Here is a 21544-nt window from a genome sequence, read left to right on the forward strand (position 1 = left end):
CAGAGACAAGTGCGGAGAGAACTGCAGGGCTGCACCCACCACACAGCGCCCCGCTCCGCTCCGCTGGGGCGGCGGAGCCCGAGGGGAAGGAACAGAGCGGGGTGGACGGCCCTGCCTGGCCGCCCGCGCGGACGGGCCAGGGCGGGTACCGTGCCCGCTGCCCCGCCGGGCGGCGGCTGTACGTACCCGCCAGCGAAGAGGTGCACCAGCGTGTCCCTCTGGCTCATCCTCGCCGCCAGCACCCGGGCTGCAGACGGAGCTCCCGGGCGCTTCCGCCCCGCGCACGGTTCCGCATAAATACGCAGCACGGCCGCGCGGCTTCCTGCGGCGCGGGGCGGGGAGGGGCGGGGCGCGCGGCCTGGCTCCGCCCCCCACCCGAAGCCGCTGCGGCAACGGCCGGGCGCGAGAGCCTCCCGTGTGAATATGTATGAGCCTTCCTCGGAGTAAACAGAGCTCGCTATTGGTTGGAGCTCTGTGACGTCACAGGCGCGCTCCGCCTCATAAGCCGGGCGGGGAGCCCATTCCCGGCTGTTCTGAGGCGGGCGCTGCGCCGAGTGGAGCGGCTGGGGCGGGCTCGGTGCTGCGGTGTGTGGCGGGTGTCCCTGGGTTCCTGCTGTGAGTGCCTCCCCTCCTTTTCCCTTGCTTCCTGGAGGGGGCCTTATGTGCAGTTCTCCGAGGCCTACAGCCTGCTGCAGCTGCTGGTTACTCTCCTGAGGCGTGTGCTGGCCCTAAGGGCAGGTCCTGCATTGGCCGCAGAAAACACGGGGAAGAGAGAGATGAAAGAGTTACTCCCGTGCCCTCAGCATCCAAAAGCAGTAGCATTGGCAAAGCATGTGCTAGTTATTGTTTCCTCTCACTTTTGCACTATAGGTTATATCCTCAGCTACTGGGCAATGCATCTTCCCAGAGAGACACCCAAGCACAGGCTTGTTGGGAGCTGTTCTTAAGTGAGTATCAGGACTCATTGGGTGACTTTTGTCTTGTTTTTCTTCAAAAATACATAGGTAACAGAAGATAAATAACGCTACACTGTGAAAGTCTTGGCTTTGTCTATAAAATCGTTGTTCAAGTCAATACTATGACAATCCAAGCACTGGAAGGTGAATAAATGACTAGCTAAAATCTTCATGAATGTCCACATGATAAATACAGAATTCTTCCAAAATATAAAGAGCTGTCTCACAATAGCACCAAGATTTTGAATCTCTGTACTAACAAAACAAGCGTGCATTTTGGAGCAGTCACTTCTTAAAAGAAAAAAACCCCTCTACTCCGAGAAGGTGAGCTGATGTGGAACACAAACGAGACATGTAGGGTGGAATGGTGTAAGGCTTGTCAGAATTGAGGAGGCGGTTTGGTGGGAGAAGGCTTGGAGAAACCTGTGAGATGTGGAGATGCTGGGGGAAAACGTAGTTACAGTGAACTGGGACAAGCAAAATGAGGACAATGATTTTGCAGTATTCTTCATTGCTATTCCACCACTGTGTGTAGGTGAAACTAGCGAACAAATGAGTGAAAATAATTCCAAAACAGACAGGCAGGCAAGACTTTCGAAGCCTGTAGTATGTTTAGTGTGGGACTTGTTAAACTTAACGTTCAAAAAGTGAGAAAGGATCACGTGTAGCTTGTCACAAGATGTCACACAGGAAAGAGTAGATATATTCAGGTTAATTTAAACAGATAAATTATCCGGAGAGTACTGGAAAACTTTGGCCAAGATTTTATTAAATGATGCGTGAAAGATGAAGAGTCATATGCCAAATACTTAGTTTTTGGTCATAAGTCCAAATTTTTTCCTGTTCCCTCAGCAGCTTAAGAGAGAACAGATGATGAGTTTTCTGCAGGCCGTGTTATGCCATTCAGAGAGCACATGTCCCAATAAACTCAAAAGAAGATTAAATACCAGACATAGGCTCTGCTTTATTCTGTTTCTGTGTAGGTGAATTCATAATCTGGGAGCTATGACCTTCATGTGACGCTTATGGCTTGCACTGTGACAAATAAAACTGTAATTTGATTATTTTTGTGAAATGCTTATTGAATAGTAAGAACAGGACCTATTGAAATATTTTAGCTGTATTATTGTATGCTTTGTAGTTTTAAAAAATTGTGTTGTCTTATTGAAAATTTAAATATTCAAATGAAATATTAAAAAGGCCCAAACTGAAATATTTTCAGTTTTTATTCGGAGTCTGAAACACTCTGATTCAAAATGACATTGCAGCATTTCTTGAGTGATGTCTTTAACGCTATTTATCTTCTGTTTTCCTTGCTAGGCTGGACTTCTTGGCTGAAATACATATCCCATAATGCTTGATGGACATGGACTCTTACAGCACGTTTTGTCTTTCACCCATGGGGGAGAGGTAAGTGTGGTGAGGAAATGCCACATGGGATCGCACATGAGTGCCCAGAACATAAATAAAACCATCCAGATGGCATGATGTCCCATTTTCAAACGATCTTACTCATCTGAGTGCTTGTAAGATTCTTTCTTTTCCCCATCATTTAATTGCAAAGCCTGAGTAACTCTCCTGCTAAATCCTTTGTTACTCTTACCTCTTGATTGTTCAGAAATTTTTTTTTAAGTGTGTATTGTTGGACTTTAGACTTTTCCTGTCTGCTTGCTGTAACTAAGATGTGTAAGAGGACTCAACAGAGCTCCATAAGGAGAAAAATGTGTGACAAGAAATTAAGCCATCGTTTCTATGTTTTCTAGCTCTGATTTTTTTCTCAGGATATCATCCACACAGCACGTGCTGTACTTGTCCTCTTGTAGTCTTTGAACAGAGAACACCATTTCTTGAATTTCATCAGTGGCTTTCTGTGTAAAAAAGAACAATACGAAAAACCTTTTCCACCCTTCCTTATACAGCCATTTTTTCCTCTCTTTTATGGCCCCTTAAGGTAGGATAATATATTTTTCCTATGCAGCAGAACTACTTCTGCTGTTTTTCGATGGCTTTTCTGAAAATTGCATTTTGTCTTTCCATTCTGAACTACTGTGTTGGATTCTTGCTCTTATTATTAGGTTTATAATGACCTTCTCTTTTCCTAATATTTATATGACCACATTACAGAAGTTTAAAATATACAGGAAACAAGAACATAACTCCACACTTGGAACGTGGATTTAGTGTAGTCATGTCTTTGTTTGCTGTTTAGGGTTCTTTAAACAAACTTTTGTTATCTTTTGCCAGTGCCAAGGTTAACCCTCATAAAACAATAGAAAACAATTTATCTGAAGTAGTATTTGTACTAAACAACCTATTTTAAAATATTCAACATTCTTAGATGCTGTGTTTATCTAAGTGATACATTACTCTCTTTCCTGAGTAAGCTCACAGAAATATATTTTCTCCCTGCAAGAAATGTGAGGACAAAGTTCAGTCAGTTGGGAATTTTGATTCTGAACTGTTTTAATCCACTTTCTCCTTCTACGAAATTCTTCTGCTGTGGGATAAAATTATTTCTTGATATGCTGTAATGGATGTATGTATTACATCCTTATGTGGAGAGAAGGAAATGTGTTCTAGGGGGAATCAAAACATAACTAGGAACCTTCGGTCTTGGAGAAAAAAACAACTGACGATGAGGAAGGGTAGACAGGGGCGCAGAGCTCACCAAAGGCCTTGGCTCAGTGGCCCTTGTGTCAACAGGTGTACAGCTGTGGTGCTTCTGTGAGCTGGAGGCAGAGGCAGCTGTCCTTTAAAGGCCTCGTGAATGACAAGGTGTGTTTTCAATTAGCTGGCCCTGAGATGCCAAGTAGTGGGATGGAAGAAAGCCGTTTCTCTTGACCAAGGTAACCTGCAGAAGTTTCTCAAAACACAGCAAGAGGCACACTTGTGGTATGCTGCTCTTCTTTTTCTTAGGAACTACTGTTTCCTAATCTCTTTTATGCCTTCTTCAAATGACGATCCTGGCCAGTGTGCTCTGTTTCTCTCCAGTCACCATGAAAGGCCAGAGATGTCTTAAAGTATTTCATTTAAATGTACATATTCAGGAATGATAAGATGTGTAGAATTAAAAATTATGAATACTCAGAATTCAAGCCTAGGAAGTTGTGTTTTTTCAGTTCCTTTAGTCTTCCTATCACTCCAAAAGCATATAAAAGAATGAATTTAGGCTATTAAAAAAATTGTGGCCACTAACTTCATGTTGTCCTTTTAAAGTATTTTTTTAATTTCTGGGAACTCAACTCTCATGATTTGAGAAATTATCAGATCACTTTTCATTTGGTAGAACGTAGCATATTTTCTTAAAACTTCACAAAGTAATACTTTGTGTAATTGCAGTTGGTGTGGGCTATTCTGAGAATATATGCAGTTCTCCTTTATTTCTTTCAGAAAGAATAAGATTGAGTGTATCATGCAGTGCATGGGGAGCAGGGTGGGAGCGGAGGCAGCACGTGCCTGCTGAAAGGTGCAGATTACTAGGGCTTGCACCTGTAGCTGCTCTGTTGCAGAGCCAGAGTTACTACAGAGTTACACAGTGTCTGTCACTGAAGCGCTACCACAGATACTGGGTTTGAAGTTTCCATATGAAGGTATGCACCAGTGAAAACTAAAATGGGCTGAAGGTTTAGATACATTCAAATCTATTTTCACTGTCTGGGTGGTGAAAAAAACCAGCTTGTTTTCTTGCCCAGCCTTTGTGTGCAAGTTAGGAATGGATTTTTCTGTCCCGGCAGTTTTCAGTGGTCCCTTGAGCTGATGAGGTCTCTTCGTGTTTATCACCTGCATATTTAACAGCTGCCTTCCTGCTTCGGTGCCAATGCGTTTTAAGTGAATAGTAGTCAGCTATGAAGTGAAGAATTACAAAGCACAAGGTAAGAATTACAAGCTTGATTAATTATGAGAAGATGAAAGACAAGAATCGCGTTCAAGATTTTTCCATCAAGGTCTGTTTGAGCAGTAGGCCTGGTTTCATCAACATCTACAAAGGATTTATCACTTTTGTATCAGAACTTAAAAACTGATTTGTTCCTTTTGCAGGGGGGGGGGGGGAAGCGTTCACCCTAAGTTAGGGGGAAAGTCTCAGAGTCCTACATCAAAGAGAACTGAGAGGTTCAGGAGACAGTTTAGCAGGCAAGGGGGCAGAGACTGTAGAAGGTTCTGTGTGATAAAATGCCAAACACCAGAAGTTACCTAAAAGTCAAATGAGGAAACTGGTAGGAGGAAGGAAAGTGGGAATGACTGAGGGCAGCTGGCATTGCAGGGTCAGCTGCAGCTCTGATCAGGCCTTGTTGTAAGTACTTTGAGATAAAGTCCTAGGACTTGGCTGCAACAAAGCATGAGTGCGATGTTACTCCAAGGGGAAAACAGTGAGCTATTTTCCTAGGGAAGTCAGAAAGGAGACTTTAGATCACAAGTTTTGTGCTTTGGTAAATGAGTAGTTGGTGATTAAGGCTTCCTGTTTTCATATTAATTTCTGTGTTCTGCAAAGGGTATTTTTAAAAGTCATTTGATTCAACATCGGTGAGGGGTTGAAGTACAGCTCCTTAAATAGCCAGCAATACTTTCTCTGTAAGTTCCTGGCTGAGGAACAAGGCTTTACCTAGTGCTTATTAATGACGCTGATAAACTGGACTGCTTCATTGCTGCTAATGAAGACCTGGCAGAAGGGTTAAATCCAGATGTAAAGTAAGCCTCTGGGAAGAAACTGGATGAGTTTATTACATGGTAGATGAGATCAAGACAGGGTTTGTTTGTTTCTTGTTCAACATTTTTTAAAATACCGTGTTCCTGGTGTTTTATCTAGCTTGTTTCCATAAACTATTCAAAATGGGGGGGGAGGCCATGGTTGTTCTTTCACTTTCGAATACAATGCTAATGTGTTCAGAGAGCTTTTCAGTGAAGGGAAAAGAACTTTAGATAAAACCCAAAATCTAAAGATTGTCTTACACATAATTCATTTTCTGACTTAAGGAACTCAGACTTCAGTGAAAAAAACACTGTCAACATAAATGATGGAATGAGGTTTTTTGTTCCCAGGAGTTGGGTGTATTGAGGATTTTTTGGATATGATTGAGGATCTGGAATCATAGCAAGACATTACAATGAATGTTTTTAGCTCAGTGTACTGAATCTGAAAGTTAATGAGTGTACTGCTCTTTTGAAATGGTAATAATGAATTTGTGTAAAGTGCAATAGTTGGAGGATCTTGACTCCATTCTAGCAAAAGCTGACACTTTGAGAATTTTTTTTTAAAGGCAGTGATCTTATTAATACTCTTGTATCAATCTCTATGTGAATCTATATTTTGAATCCATGTCACCAACAATGAAGTAGAATGAGACAAGTCAGATGTTTAGCTGAGAGTGTCAATAGGATGAAAATAAGGACTTGGAGAGGGGCATTATGTTTGTATGACTGAAAAAGAATAGAAGGCAAGATGATTTGCAAACAGAGGGTGAAAACTGGATAGGTCACATCAATACCTGGAGGTGTTTGTTAGGGAGAATATAAGCCCTAAGTGCTGAAAATTGAATTTTAGAATTGGGACCATCCAGATACTTACAAGAGAGAAAAGGAAGCAGTTAATTGTATTGTATGTAGCCCTTGTGAGAGCTGTGAAGAACACTTTGCATGACTTAGGCTGTCAGTTTTCAGGACAAGTGTATTCAAACCAAATCACATGTACAGAACAGCCACTGAGATTATCTGGAAAATGGATGGCTTATCATATCAGAGAACACTTAAAAGATTTGGTTTGTTTGGGCTGGGTAAATAAAGGCTAAAACAAGATATGATTGCCTATAAAGACACCAAGGGAGTAAACTACAGGGACCAGAAAAGTAAAATACTGCATAAGCTGAAGGTCAATATTAGCAGTGTTACCAGAGGGCATGAATAAATTCAGGTTGAGAAAAAGTGATAGTCCATGATGTGGTTTTCTGCAGCACCTGGGGTTTGGAATGGAAGGTTGAAAGTACTGTGTGCACCCTGTGCTCTGATGAGTCTCAAATTGAGAAGCTGGGTAGGTTATGCTGTCTTTTGAAAGATGCGGATCCATCATCCAATTCTGTTTTAGCCCATATCTAAAGCACAGGCTTCTGTCCTTAGCTTACTTTATGAACAGTATGTAAACAACATTCCATGGATTGGAAATGAGTTTCCTCATGAAAATTTTCAAAGATTTGAGAAATTTACTCACTCCCTAGTAGAATGAAGCAGAACCTCTGCAGATTTTCTTTGAAAGTAATAAGGAAGAGCAACTCATTTAGAAAAGGTGAATATGTGACTCCATAGATTTTTGCACAGCTGGAGTAATAAAACCAGGGAGCTTAGTAATGGTGTGGTGAATTACAGCTCCTCACTGTTGTTTGTTGGAAGAGTCTGGATGCAAGTGGAGAGGAGGGATCACAGCTGCACCTGTTGATTTCTGTGGTGTGTTGGCCTGTAATGTAAGCAGCCTAATCTGGACAACTGAGCAAATCCAACCATTTTAGGTGTGCAGCAAGATTACAGGGGTGTTTTCAGGACACTAACAGTTGCCTAAGGAGTCAGCCACCTTGCTGCTCTCATTTGATAAATGTGGCTTAATAATTAATTTCTAACTGGAGGAGATATTACTTCTCTAGCTTGTTGAAGCATGGACAAGGAATTTGCTGACTCAGGTGTACATTAGGGAGCTAAGCTGCTCAGCTTCCTTATTGCTCATGAATCAGTTGAGGAAGTATTGCAAGGAGGCTTTGTTTTGTTGTTTTTTGGGTTTTTTTGTTTCTTTTCTTTTTTTCAAGAGATAATGCATTTTCAGTTTTGGTACGTAGCTCTACAGTATAGTTTTTGTTTCCTGGGTCGTACCCTGGACGTTATGCATACGACACAAAGCTCAGAGCCTCAATTTTGAAGCATAGCAACCATAGCTAAAATGAAAACTGTTAGATTAGCTGAAGCTACAAACGGAGGATGTTGAGCATTCTTAATAAGTTGTTTATCCTAATGAGGCAAATATTTTTTTTCAAATTTAATTTTAAATATATGAAGCCTTTCTTATTTTCTGTGGGCTATGGAAATGGCTTGTCATGTTCCAGATTCTTCTGATGGTCTCTTAATTTACTTCCAGACATGGGGTGGGTGGGGGCAGGAAACAAAGAAACAAGGTTTGTTGTTTATGGTTTTGCTTTTTGTTTGTTTGTTTAATTTAAAAAGGCTGATAGGTTGTCAGATTGTAGTTGATTTCCTGCCCCTGAACAACCTGTGGGAATTACTCCTTTGCCTAGGAAAACTCACAAGAAATTGAGAGAACCTGCTTACAGTGTAACCAGTGCCAGTATAAAAGATGTTTAACAGTGTGCACAAAAAAAAAAAGAAAATAAAAGAAACAAAAAAGAAACTTTCAAGTTGACCTATTTTATTCAAGACTTCATGGGATACTCATTTACTTGACCTTTGAGAACATCTGAGTGAGATTATGATGAGTAATTAGTGGTAGGTCTGGAACAGGGCATCAGGTCAAACAGATGAAACCCCCACTTGTTCTGGAGTTTATATAGCACACATAGGCTCATGTAAATTCTGGGGATACAACACAGTCCCAAACACAAAGTCCCAACTACTCCTCCTTTCTCAGAGATGTTATTTCCTCTTCTATGGAACACAAACTTACTTTTTCTTTAACCTCTTGCTTTCTATTGAAACACAATCCAATCAAATAACTTATATTCCCCTAGTTCTATGAGACTACTCTGGAAAATCTTTTGCACGTTTTTGTAAATTTAGACACAATGAACCTCAAGTAGTTGCATTCATACCATACTATAAAGTCTCAGCCTTGGTGAAATTGTGGCTTGCATGAATATGGTCTTACCAGCCCTGTGAAAACAGCAGTGTTTTTTGTGATGTGATACCAGTGAGATCTGATGGAGGGGGTTTTGACAAATTTCAAGTCTGGATTTGGAATTAGGTTGTTTTAACTGTGGTAGAATGAGCTATATTTAGTTTTTATCTGTGACATAAAGTGATGAGGAAATTGCTTTGATTGTCTTGATTTCATGATAAAATGCATGTTTAACAGGATGTATTTCTCCCCATAAATGAAATAGGAATTCTGTATAACTCAACATGATTGGTGACCTACATTTCAAACCCTCTATTTTTAATAATACTATGAAATTGTACATCTCTCTTTTTAAAAATCATATTTTTCAATTTCCATCTCTCAAAAGACAAGAATTTCTGACTAAGAATATGCTCTTTATTTTTCCCCACAACATTCTTCCAGTTTTATTTGAATCTTGTCTTAATTTTAGTTTGCCACGTGAGCAAAGCAGCACTTTATCACTGTTCACAAAGCCAAGTCTGTGTGTGATTATGTAACACACATGTGCTCCAAGGGTCTCCAAATAGAATTCAAATGTTCCTAAATCCAGCTGTGTAGAACAGGACTGACTTTGTTTCCTGTTGTCCTTTAAGCTCTGAGGATATTTTGATAGAAGCTTCATTCCTTGTGTGTTGCTGTGTTGTACCCAGACTAGAACACAGGGTTGAAGCACTGAGATATTTAGCCATGTTTTTAAATGAAATGGAGTCTGATGGGAGATTTGCTGTGTAACTTGAATTCATGTGTTTAGAGGAAAAGTTACTGTCCATTATGCAACAGTTATTTCCAGAATAGCAGGTTAATGGTGAAATGGATCTAAGGTTATGATACCTACTGCTTTCTTAAGGTAAACATACACTTAATTTAAGAATGTATTATTCTCAGAGCTCAATAAGTAACAAGGATTTATCACGGTAAAAACACTGCTTGTCGTTTAAACAACAACAAACCCCTCTAGGTCATAATCCAACTCCCCTGTGATTATCAGGCTGAGACCTTACAGAAGAACTACTGATGGAACCCTCACAAAGAGTATGTCCAAGCCACCTTCGAAATATATGTATGAAAAGAAGTTCAAAATACACTAGTGAGCATGATGAGAAAAAAGGTACATGGCATTTACAGGAAACAGTCCTTCCATACTATATAAGAGAGTTACTAAAACCAGTTGCGGCGATATATATTTAAATTGCTGAGGGGGCAGAGGGTGGGAATCCTGATGTCTGAACATACGTTCAATGTTAGAAGTGAGACTTTCAGTTTCACCTAATTTATATTTAGTGTGAACAGATGGGAATTTTTTTCCTAATTGTGTGATTCGCCTTTAGGAATGCCATCCTAAAGTGAGTCCGAGACACTGTCTTCTGTGACTTAGGTATTAGAAAGGACTGGAAATCTGAGGATATGCTGATACTTTTCCTTCAAGATTTTCATAGAACAGCAAATAAATTGTACTATGCATGTCCAACTTTCTTCTATAAACGTAATGAACACCTATAGAAAATGAATCATGAAAACTGCTGGATTGCCAGTGAATGAAGATACACTTGGCTTTTTCTGTTTCTTTTGCTAGACAGCATATAGAGGAACTAACAAAGGGTTCTTGATACATCATGGCAAACATTAACATATACTCATTGAAAACTGTTCTCTTGCATTTTTTGCATTCTCCTGCTTGTACTCATTAGTGAGATTTTCTAAAAGGAGGAACTGTGTTTTCAAAATCAGATTATAAATGTATCCTGAAAACCTTTGTGCATGAAGAATTTTTCAGCAGTGCCAATTGCTGATGTCTTTTCAGAAACATCCTTGATTCTGCTTGTGACATCAGGATGGCTGGCTGTAAAAGTTATTCTTTCAATCTCAGCCTAGTTCTGCAAAAAAATTATTAGAAAAATAACTTAGAAATATAGATTTTTTTTCCTCATTTTTGTCACTGCTTAGAAGAAACAAAATTATTGCTTAAGCAGTATGTTGCTCATACATGTTTAAACAACACTGGTGTATAATGCTGCAAAGGGGCATGTACCATTCTGTCAATAATATGCAGCAGTCTGTAAAAAAACAAACAACAAACAAAACCCCAGCTGAACAGAAGACAGCCTTGTATTTCACCAGGTCACATAAACATATCCACTATTTTGACTACAGTTTCTGAGAACTTCAACATTTGGAATTTGGATTGCTATCTCAACAGAGACTTGACTCAATTGACCTTAATTGTCTTTGACCAGGCATCAAACAGTGGCTATACCGAGTGACTTCTCACACTGAATTGGAGGTGATGCATGTGTGGGAATGAGATACTTGAGTTTGAATGAAACTGAGCAATTCTCAAACAATGTGACCCTTCCAGTTCCTCAGACTCTATGTGGAATCTAATGCATACTAAATGTAATCAGCTATAGTTCAGTGTTGGCTAATCTTCAACTGAAATCAATAAATCAGTCTGGACAGGGAGAGATTAGGGAAGTCAGAAAAAAGTACTGTGATGTTTGATTTTGTAGTCTTTTTGAGAGCTCAGATAATGGAGACATCAATTAAAACAGGATAAACATCAAGCTGCTTCCAGTGCAATAACCTTTTCCTTTCTTCAATGGGACTGTGAATTTAGCTTTACATAAAGCTGCCAAATCATTTGTTTATATCCAGTGTATCCCAGATGGGGCCAGTGAAACCTCCAGTGTTCAAAGTTGTTTTGTAGAAAGCGGAATGTAGATTTTGAGTGAAAACCTCAATGTTCAAGCCTGCTTTACAGAAAGCAGTGTTTTTTTTCCATCTCCTTCACTTTCCATGGTTCATTCCAATTATATCAGCATGACTTCAACATTCAGAATGAAAATGGGTTGTGATGTGTGAGGGAAAAACTTCCATTTGTATGAAACTGTGCAAACCTCAAGAAATGTGTCATTTCCAGTTCCTCAGACTCTAAATGGAACCTAAGCATCCTAATCTCCTATGGAACCTAGGCTTGCTATCTCCTAAGTGTCAACTGATAATTTCTTCTGTGGGGTGAAACTACAATATTTATCCATCGACCTTTATCGTTGAGGCTGTTTCATGTCAATATACTTTTTTCCCTCCTCTGCCTTGTAATTCAATAGACTTGTTAAGTACCACATCGTCACCTTTTTCAGATGTGGTTTTGTGGTGTGTAACTTCTTCCAGGACAAAGGGGATATTTTTTTTCCCAGCCTTGTTTTATAGGCCCCAGATGATGATGCCTCCAGTAGTCAGAGGTACCATCACTGAGGCTCTTGTTTAACAGATAAAGTATATGCTAAATCAGAACATCGGTTGAGAAGTGATTTGGCAGTGAGTTTGTCCTCAAAACTAGAGAGTAGGTTGGCTCTTCTGGTTCTAAGGGCCTGTAGTCTTGGGCTGGTAGATGAGAGAGAATTACATGAAGAGCTTTATGTGCTTGTGCTCTGCTCCACAACAGATGTGATCATTTGGCTATAGCTCAGAAAATTCACAGGCATCTTATTAGAAAAGTGAGCCAAAACGCAACACTCTCTGATAGTTGATGGTGATTTCTTACATTGTTTTTTTTTTTTCATACTCCACGATTATTCTGCAAGAAGGCATAGCCAGCTGTGAGACAGATGGAGCCACATATGTTTCCACAACCAAGAGAGAGGTTTGTGTACAGAGCTACAGTCAGGAATAAGGCTGAGTGAATGATACCAAAGGCTATTCATACAGAGATGTCTGGATTTATACATAAATTCACTTGGATTGTATGGATGGTTGGTTGTTTTTGTGTTAACTTTCTGATTATAATAGTGATTTTCTTGCAATTAAGTTTATAAAGCTGTAAATATTGAAGAAGTACTTGGAGATTATTCCTGTCAGCAGTCTGAATTCAAGAATATTGTATGACTTGTGCGTGTGGTCTCTTTCCCAAACTGGAGGTTGCTGTTCCACCTTCCTCCTTCTCCCCATAACCAACAGTACCTTGCTGCCATCACCACCTAGAAAAGTCTAGTGCGGGAAGAGATGCCATGTTCTTTTCCTCCCTCACTTGCTGTAGCACTGAAAAGCTCTGCAAAATGAGATTAGATCTACTGCTGTGCTGAGCCTTCAGGATCAGCTGAATATGAGGATGGTTTCATTGTTGATTTGTTGGGGCCTTCTTTTCTCCCTTACATCAGTCAGAGCACAGAAGAGCAGCAGAGGTGGGAAGGTAGAGAAGAGTCACCAGCCAGGTTCCTGCTTGCTTGCTGTAGCTTCAAGTAGAGGGAAGAAACTTTATTCAGCAGTACTGTGATTCCAGTCAGCAGTACCCTTGGGCACTGGGCAGAGTGACAGGCAGGCCAATCAGGGAACACCCAACTATACTCTGAAGGCCAACTAAATGATCAAAATTTATAGGGGCAGTAGGAGAAACTAGCTCTTTGCTTTCAAAATTACTTTGTATTTTTGTGTGTAGAGAGAACAGAGAATGCCAGTGACAGCACACAGCTTGCTCCTGCATAACACCTCTCCACAGACTGGCTGCTGGGTTTGTCACCACCTTCAGTTTCCAATATGTGTGCTATCACCCCACATAAATTGTGAAGTAGTTCTTCAGTTTTCAATCACAGGTAACTGGGGCAAGGCCCAGAACAGAAACAAGCTCCTGCAGTCTTTGTGTTATATATACAGAGGGAAAGTGGCACAGTGGGTAGTTAGTAAAATCTAGTGGCTGAGGGAACACCACTGTGATTCTTGTTAGATATTTCATTATACCAAACAGTGTGCTTCCATCTTGACTGAGCTGAACTGTAGCCACCTTGCTGCCTGTCCTAATGTGTGTTGGTGAGATGCTAAACCATCTAGATTCAGGCAGAGGGACCTACATGAAACTGATGTTGACATTGCCACAAAAGTCTTGCCCAGCAGCTTTTAACCCCAGGCTCTCTAAAAGCAGGAGTGTCATCAGGCAAGTGTGATGTCATACATCACAGTTAGTCAAGTCCGTGTCTCCATCAGGGCTGAAGTAGTCGAGGCTGATGAGAGGCTTTCAAATCACCACCAGAATGCTTGGTTACTTGTCTTTAGTTACTGAGGAGGTAGGTGTTCAAGAAATGAGACCAAAACAGCCTTTTTGCAGTACCACGGTAGCAGTTCATTGTGGGCACCAGGGGATGCCTGCAGAGGTAGCACTCACTTCTCACTAGCAGTGCTGCAGAGTAGCAGGTTGGAATGATGTTGTTAATGCTGCCAAATGTTTCTGATGAACTTCAGAAGGAAACAAGCAGTTAACTTTGGAATAATTAAACTACCACCCAAAGATTGGTTTGGCATTGTTATATGAAATATACATTTGGCAAAGTATGTGAAATACTTATGCCATAGTGCAGGCTAGCTGAGCCATCTGCCACCAGACCAGTTCTGCTGGACAACCATTTGTGGTATGCTGGTCTGGTATTGTTAGAAGCTTCTTGCTCTCATAGGAACCAAAGTGCAGGAAAATAAAAAGCTATAGCTGGCTCAAGACACACTACAGTGGCTGCCATAACCATTTTGTGTCATTTTTGGAAGCTGTAACACACACACACAAAATAAGAAAACATAATACTGAGGATTAGATGCTATGCAGGAAGTTTAACTGGTGAACTTCCAGTTTCATCATACAGAAGAGCAAAGTAGTTATTAAATCTTATGCAAGAGGACAACAGCTTTTAGGTGGCTCTAAATTTACAAAAAATTTCAGAGAGAAACGGGACAGATAAGCTGAGGCCTGACACTGCCTGTCCTCCTTTCTTGGCATCTACTCTCAGATAAAACCAGCTGGATTCAAAAAAGTGGTTCAACGCTGAATGCTTCCATGGCCTGGAACTGTAGCAGCTATACCTGACAACAGCTCCCTGTCTCTCGTATTTCCCTTAGTAAGCAAACCCCTTTTCCTTTCAATGATGTTTTCAACTTATCAAGGTTCTATGGCTCTCATATCTCTGACAGTTTGTCTCCTGGAGCCCTTTGGACTCTGCACCACTCCTATTCACATGATGCTCTCACATTCCTCCTTGAGGCAAAAATGCCTGTCCATGCTGCTAGAGACTGGAACTTACTGATTGTACAGAGGTTGGCAGAAGCTCTTGTTCTAGTCTTCTGGCAGGAGTAAAGGGACAGTCTGCATTTTTGTAGATGCTAACCCAATGAAAGCCTTCCGATCTCCGCACTGATGTTTCTTCTTGTCCTGTCTGTCCCTCCCTCCAGACTCACTCATTATTCCAAATATGCAAAGCAAGGCGGCTCCTTGTGCCTGTGTCTAGTCAGAGGTGGAGGTGAGGTTTGGAGCAAATGGAGTCCCATTGTAGTAACATTTCTTTTAGAGCCCTGCAAGTGGAACTGCCTACAGCAAGTGTGCAGATTGTTTAATGTCTGACACATCCATTTATATGAATGTATTATAACAGAAGATGAAACTGTTCCTGCGAAGTCCCCAAACAAATTAGCAGTGCAAGGTGGCTTTCTAGTGCCTGGAGCTCTGTCCACACTCCTTGTTTTAACTCTGTGTTAGCCACAATCCAGACTGTGGAGAAAACCACAGTGAAACTGTGAAGTGGCTGCTCTCTACTGTTACTGTTCAATAACTGCAAGAACTTTTTATTTTATTGTAACATTAATTTACTTAACTTAATGTCCGTAGTGGAAGTAGATATGTTTGCATACTGTAGTATCAGTGTGTGACTATACTGGAAGAGAACAGCTCAGTGCTGGTCTATTTTTCACATTTTGCTTTTAAAAATATTCCTCCTAGTAAGTTTATTCCTACTAGTAAGCTTTAAGGAAGTGGTTCAAATGCACCTGCTGACCCCAAAGCCATAACTATGCAAATGCTTTTTGGGGAAGGCTTGGTGAGTTATTCCCGAAGGTTTAGAACAAAGAGAACCAGTTTTTACCTTTCCTTCTATTGTTTGATGTCCTTTTCATGAAGTCCTATAAAACATGTATTTTGAATGAGACATACTGTGGGCACTTAGAGACAGACATACACATAGATCAGCATTAAAGGTATGTCTCCAAACCTTCAGCAGAATATTCAAGACTAGCTTCTTAACTTTTATTTTTGTAGGCATGCATTAGCATCCCACGTGCCTGAGTTTATGATATATATAAACCTAGCAGAACCAAGCCTTGGTGATCTGTAATAGTGTTATTGAAACTGCCAGTCTGTTATTTGGAAGTTTAGATCTAAAAGCAAGTATTCTTATAATTCTTACAGAATAGTAAGGAATAGTAAAGAGCTGTGTCTGAGTTTCGCTAAGTTGTAGTGAAGTACTGAATGTAAATATACTGTCAATAAATCTCTGATGGGTATGAATGCCAAGGGAGAGGGGGATTAGTGCTGTACCATTAGTTATGTTGAGATGTACTTTGAAGAATTAAGAATGTGCAAAACTATTTTTATCAGCAGAATCCGTAAGGCTTAAGTTCAGTTAAAAGGTACTGCTTTCCCAAGAAATATTTAAAACCCTATCAAACACAGGAACTCAGCTTGCACTTCCAAGAAGATAAGACAGTTGAGCCAAGACTTTTGCCCTCCCCTTTTTGTTCTTCTCCTTGACTGCTGCCTTTGGCTATGCAGTGACTCACCACCCATTCTCCATGGGGATAGTTTGAGCTGGAAGGGAGTGAAGGACAGAAGGGTGGTTGGACACTCACACTTTTATCAGTCGGTTACTTCCTCAGTTTGGGGGAAGAGTACACAGCAACATGGGAACACTCACTGTACAGTTACAGTTCAGCCCTGTATTAAATCAGAGGAGGAAGGTACCAAGCTTGGTAAGTTTTTCAGCAGCACATTGAGAAAAGATTGATTTGTTCTTCCAGATTATCCCCCACTCCTGCTGCACATTGTCACTGCCATCAGGTCACAGCCCATTTGTTATGTACTATCTGTGCTAAGCTGCTTTTCTAAAAAGCAGTCTTTCTCTGCAAGCACTACCTCTGCTGAGAACCCTGAAGCTTTATAGTCCGCAGTCACTTCTAAGCATTAGAATTGACGGAACACATGACAATGAAGAGGCTAGCTTGGCTAAAGTTTGGTAGCCTCTGGTTATAATCTCTGCAACATAAACAGAAGAGAGAAAATGTCAAGTAGTGGATGGATGGAAAGTCAGACCTTGAATCCCAAGGTGCTGTGTTAATGCTTCTGTTTGGTGTTTGTGAGCATTGAGTACTTTCACTTTATTTGGTTGGTTTATGTTCTGTTAGCAAATGATTCTTGCACTGTTTGCTTTTTATGCTAGACAAAGTATTTTTTAATGGAAAGCAGTGGGAGAACTTAAAAATTTTAGTGCAAAGAGAACTTGCTTTATGGAGCTGTGGCCAGTATGAAATATTATATATTAAAGTGTTTTCCTCAGCTGAAAATCCTGAGAACAATTAAAGAGAGAAAACTGAGAACTCTTCACTGCATTGAGTGGCTAGAGGCTTGTTTTGGTTAGCTTTTTATTTCAAGAACAAAAAGGAATTTAGGGAGAACTATAATGCTATAGAGACAGTTGTTTGAACTTTGGATTTGCTAATACTAACAGCCTGCTGATATCCTTGGTAGCAGAGCGAAACAAGTCCAGTACTTGCTTCTGCATTGGCAAAAGCTTGGCTGAAAGTATCACTGCTGTGAATAAAAGAGAAGAGAGAAAGAATTGTTGTATGGTCTGCTTAGGAAAATAACAGAGATGAAGCAAGCAGTGTTCTGAATCTGATATGGATGGAGTTAAGATTAAGATCGAGCACTGGGATTTGATTGCCCTGTGGTGTGGTGCATTCCCTTAAGAGTTTGATTTTGTATCTATGGAAAGCTTATGTTTTATTCTGAAGTTTGGTTGTATATTTCTCAGCAGGAGATATATCTTTGAGCTTATCGAGGAAAAGCACATGGAAGTTATGGGGAATAATCAGTTTTTCAAAAAATTGCAGAATGGAAATCTGGAAGTCCTGGTTTAGGCCAGAAGTAATATTAAAGCCATAATGTAAGCTTCTGCTCCTTTTAACACATAGCAGGATTTGGCCTTTGTGTTCTGCCTCCTACCTGCCATGCAACATCTCTGAAGAAAATTGTGTCAACAATTTGAGATAAGGCAAAGCAGAACTTGTACTGGAAAGGATCTCTTTTTCAGCCAGTTATCGAGGTCCTTGCAGCTTCCTGTCAAAGCAAGCAGATCTACAACAACTTGTACTGAATGCCTAAGACCCAACCAGCACAAAGACATCCATGTAGTCACTTGGGATGATGCTGTTATTTACTTGTAATGTGCATTTCCTGTTTCACTTTCTTGTCTTCCATCTTGCTTTCAAGTTCCTATTTGCCAAGGTTTGAACTCTGCTTACGAGCTCCCTTTGAACTCAGCCTCACCTGGAAGCAGCCCAACCCGTGGTACAAAAGGCCTAAAACTGATTTGTTGGAGCAGAGGTGTATTTGATGAGAAGCAGACAAGGATGTGCTTTATCAAATATCAGGCTTTCATGCTGCCTTCCAGCAAGGCAGAGCTGAAAACTGTAGCCCTTTTAAAAGCAATAATGCAATTATGTGTTTTCTAAATGCTTTAAAAATCATTAGGTGAGAACCAGCCAATTCTGTTATTAGCAGCAGTGCTGGGGAAGGCTGTTTAAAAGCACAAGATGGTACATTTCAAGGCTTCTCAGCCCTGGCGTGAGTAAAACAACCAGAAACACCTACACCACCCCTGAGACTGGTGTGCAAGGCATGTATTGGGCAGATAGCTACAAAAGTATTATAACAGGACCTTCTAGCTACTCAAGATGCATCAGGTAATAAAAATTTACTACTTCTGTACTGTTGCTACTACTACCACCACTAGGCAGCTCTTATCTTGAGGGTCTAACAGCCATGTAGCTTTTGGAAAGTTGCTACTTGTTTTTGCTGAATAAAGATTAGACACAAAATTAGCTCTATGAGGAATCTGCAAAAATACACACTCTCTGCTAGTCTAACAGATTATTGTTTATGTAAAGATGGAAATGGGCTTATTAAAAAAATAACCCCAGAGTTCGTTTCTAATATTAGTAACAAATTATGTAACCCCTGTTGTGTGAGTCATAAAGGAATCTGGATCAGGGAAGACATTTTCCAAATAATGGCTATTTGGAAATCTTCTGTTCATACGCAGCCCATGTTTTTCTGGAGATTTTGGCTCAAACAATGTAAGCTTCACATCAGGATAATCAGATGTCACACAGAGCTTCAAACATCAAGTATATTTAGTAGTGTCTGGAATTAGATGAAACTCATCGTTTATTGGGGGAAGCAGGAGGAAAGGGATGAAGGAACGATGTGCAATTTTGTGGATGCTGTTCTGAAGCTTAGGACTGGTTTGTGTTCCCGGCTGTTGAAGTGCTTTACCTACTCTTGTCCCAACCAACTGTGTCACTGTTTGGCTTGTCTGAACCCCAGCACAGCAGTAAGCAGGACACCAGCAGCGGGGTTACTGCATATTGAGGTGTGGAGGCACAGAAGTCTGGGGGAGCTCTCTGCAATACTGTCTGCCAGAGTCCAAATCCACACCCACCCAAGCAGCTGTAGTCACTCACATTCTGTTTAATTAAACCATGGAGCTCAGTTTCTCAAGTGCTTCTCAAATGGAAGAGTTAAAAACATGCATGGCAGCACAGGAAATAAAGGACCATATAACCTATGCTGACCAAGCTTATTTGAGTCATTAGGAAGGAAAACAAAAAGGCAGTGCATAAGCTAGCAATGCTTCAGACAAATATAGATTTTGTGCTAGGTGTGCACAAGACTTCCCATTTGCCTGGTTCATTTGCCTCTACAGGTGAAATGTTGTCTCAAATATCCCCTCATGACATGGGCCATGCAGATGGCAGCTGATTGGTAATTATGGTTCTGACTGCAATGGCTATTCTGATCTCCTTCTTTACCACCTCGTCCCATTTGACAAGACTGTGGACACTATCCTAGATACAGAATCCCGGATACAGCTTCCCGGATACAGCATACCATATACATCACACTAGATACAGCATCCCTGATACAGCATCACAAATACAGCATCCCAGATACAGCATTCTAGATACAGCATCCCAGACACAGGATTCCGGATGCAGCACCCTGGGTACAGTATCCTGGATACAACATCCTAGATACAGCATCCCGGATACATCACACTAGATACAGCATCCCAGATACAGCATGCCAAATACAGCATCCCAGATACAGCATTCTAGATACAGCATCCCAGATTCACCATCCTAGATACAGCATCCTAGATACAGCATCCCGCATATGGTATCCGAAATACAGCATCCTAGATACAGCATACCGGATACAGCATCCTAGATACAGCATATCAGATACAGCATCACATAGACACTATCCTAGTTATAGTATACTGGATACAGCATCATAGATACAGCATCACAGATATCGCATCCCACATACATCATCCTATATACACCATCCCAGATAGAGTATCCCAGATAAAGCATCGCAGATATAGCATCCTAGATACAGCATCCTAGATACAGCATCCCAGATACACCATCCTAGATACAGCATCCTAGATACAGCATACTGGATACAGCATCCTAGATAGAGCATCTCAGATACAGCATTTCAAATACAACATCCTAGATATAGTATAACGGATACAGCATCCTAGATACAGCACCCAAGATGCAGCATCCCAAATACAGCAGTTCAGATACAGCATCTTAAAAAACGCATCACAGATTCAGAATCCTAGAAACAGCATCACAGATTCAGCATCCTAGGTACAGCATCCTATATACAGCATCGCAGATATCGCATCCCACATACATGATGCTAGATACACCATCCCAGATACAGTATCCCAGATAAAGCATCCCAGATATAGCATCCCGGATACAGCATCCAAGATACAGCACCCCAGATACAGTGTCCTACGTAAAGCATCTTAGATACAGCATGCCAGATACAGCATGCCAGATACAGCATTCTAGATACACCATCACGGATACAGTATCCCAAATACAGCATCCTAGATACAGTATGTCGGATACAGCATGCTAGGTACAGCATCTCAAATACAGCATCCCAAATACATCATCCCAGATACAGCATCTTAGAAAACGCATCACAGATTCAGAATCCTAGAAACAGCATCACAGATTCAGCATTCTAGATACAGCATCCTATATACAGCATCGCAGATATTGCATTCCACATATATCATCCTAGATACACCATCCCAGATACGGTATCCCAGATAAAGCATCGCAGATATAGCATCCCGGATACAGCATGCAAGATACAGCACCCCAGATACAGCATCCTAGATACAGCATCCTGGATACAGTATCCCAAATACAGCATCCTAGATACACTATGCCGGATACAGCATGCTAGATACAGCATCTCAAATACAGCATTTCAAATACAACATCCTAGATATAGTATACCACATACAGCATCCCAGACACAGCATCCAAGATACAGCATCCCAAATACAGCATCCTATATACAGCATCTCATAGACAGCATCCCAGATACAGCATCGTAGGTACAGCATCGCAGATAGGGTGTCCCAGATACAGCATCCCAGATTTAGCATCCCCGATATAGCATCCTAGATACATCATCCCAGATACAGCATCCTAGATACCCGCATTCTAGATACAGCATCCTAGGTACAGGATTCCGGATACAGCATCCCAGATACACCATCCTAGATATAGCATCCCAAATATAGCATCCTAGATACATCAT

The 21544-nt window shown here is 40.8% G+C and overlaps 1 protein-coding gene and 1 long non-coding RNA gene across 3 annotated transcripts in view; one reads left to right on the forward strand and one right to left on the reverse strand.

Annotated features, from left to right (window-relative positions):
• SLC25A36 (solute carrier family 25 member 36) overlaps positions 1–401 on the reverse strand; it is a 32261-nt gene extending 31860 nt beyond the window's left edge. The window contains exon 1 of the mRNA XM_065074412.1: positions 187–401. Coding sequence (XP_064930484.1) covers positions 187–227 — 41 coding nt within the window. The 5' untranslated portion in view covers positions 228–401. The remainder of the gene's footprint in view (positions 1–186) is intronic.
• LOC110366197 (uncharacterized) lies at positions 388–13165 on the forward strand. Of its 2 annotated transcripts, XR_002426368.2 has the most exons (4): positions 388–615; positions 871–947; positions 2277–2366; positions 4691–13165. It is a non-coding gene; the product is annotated as an uncharacterized LOC110366197 (long non-coding RNA). The 2 variants fall into 2 exon arrangements; XR_010474789.1 differs by lacking the exon at positions 4691–13165 and having other exon boundaries at positions 2277–4482.
• Positions 13166–21544: the final 8379 nt, after the last annotated feature.

Source organism: Columba livia, chromosome 9 (assembly GCF_036013475.1).
Source record: "Columba livia isolate bColLiv1 breed racing homer chromosome 9, bColLiv1.pat.W.v2, whole genome shotgun sequence".
Lineage (NCBI taxonomy): Eukaryota > Metazoa > Chordata > Aves > Columbiformes > Columbidae > Columba > Columba livia.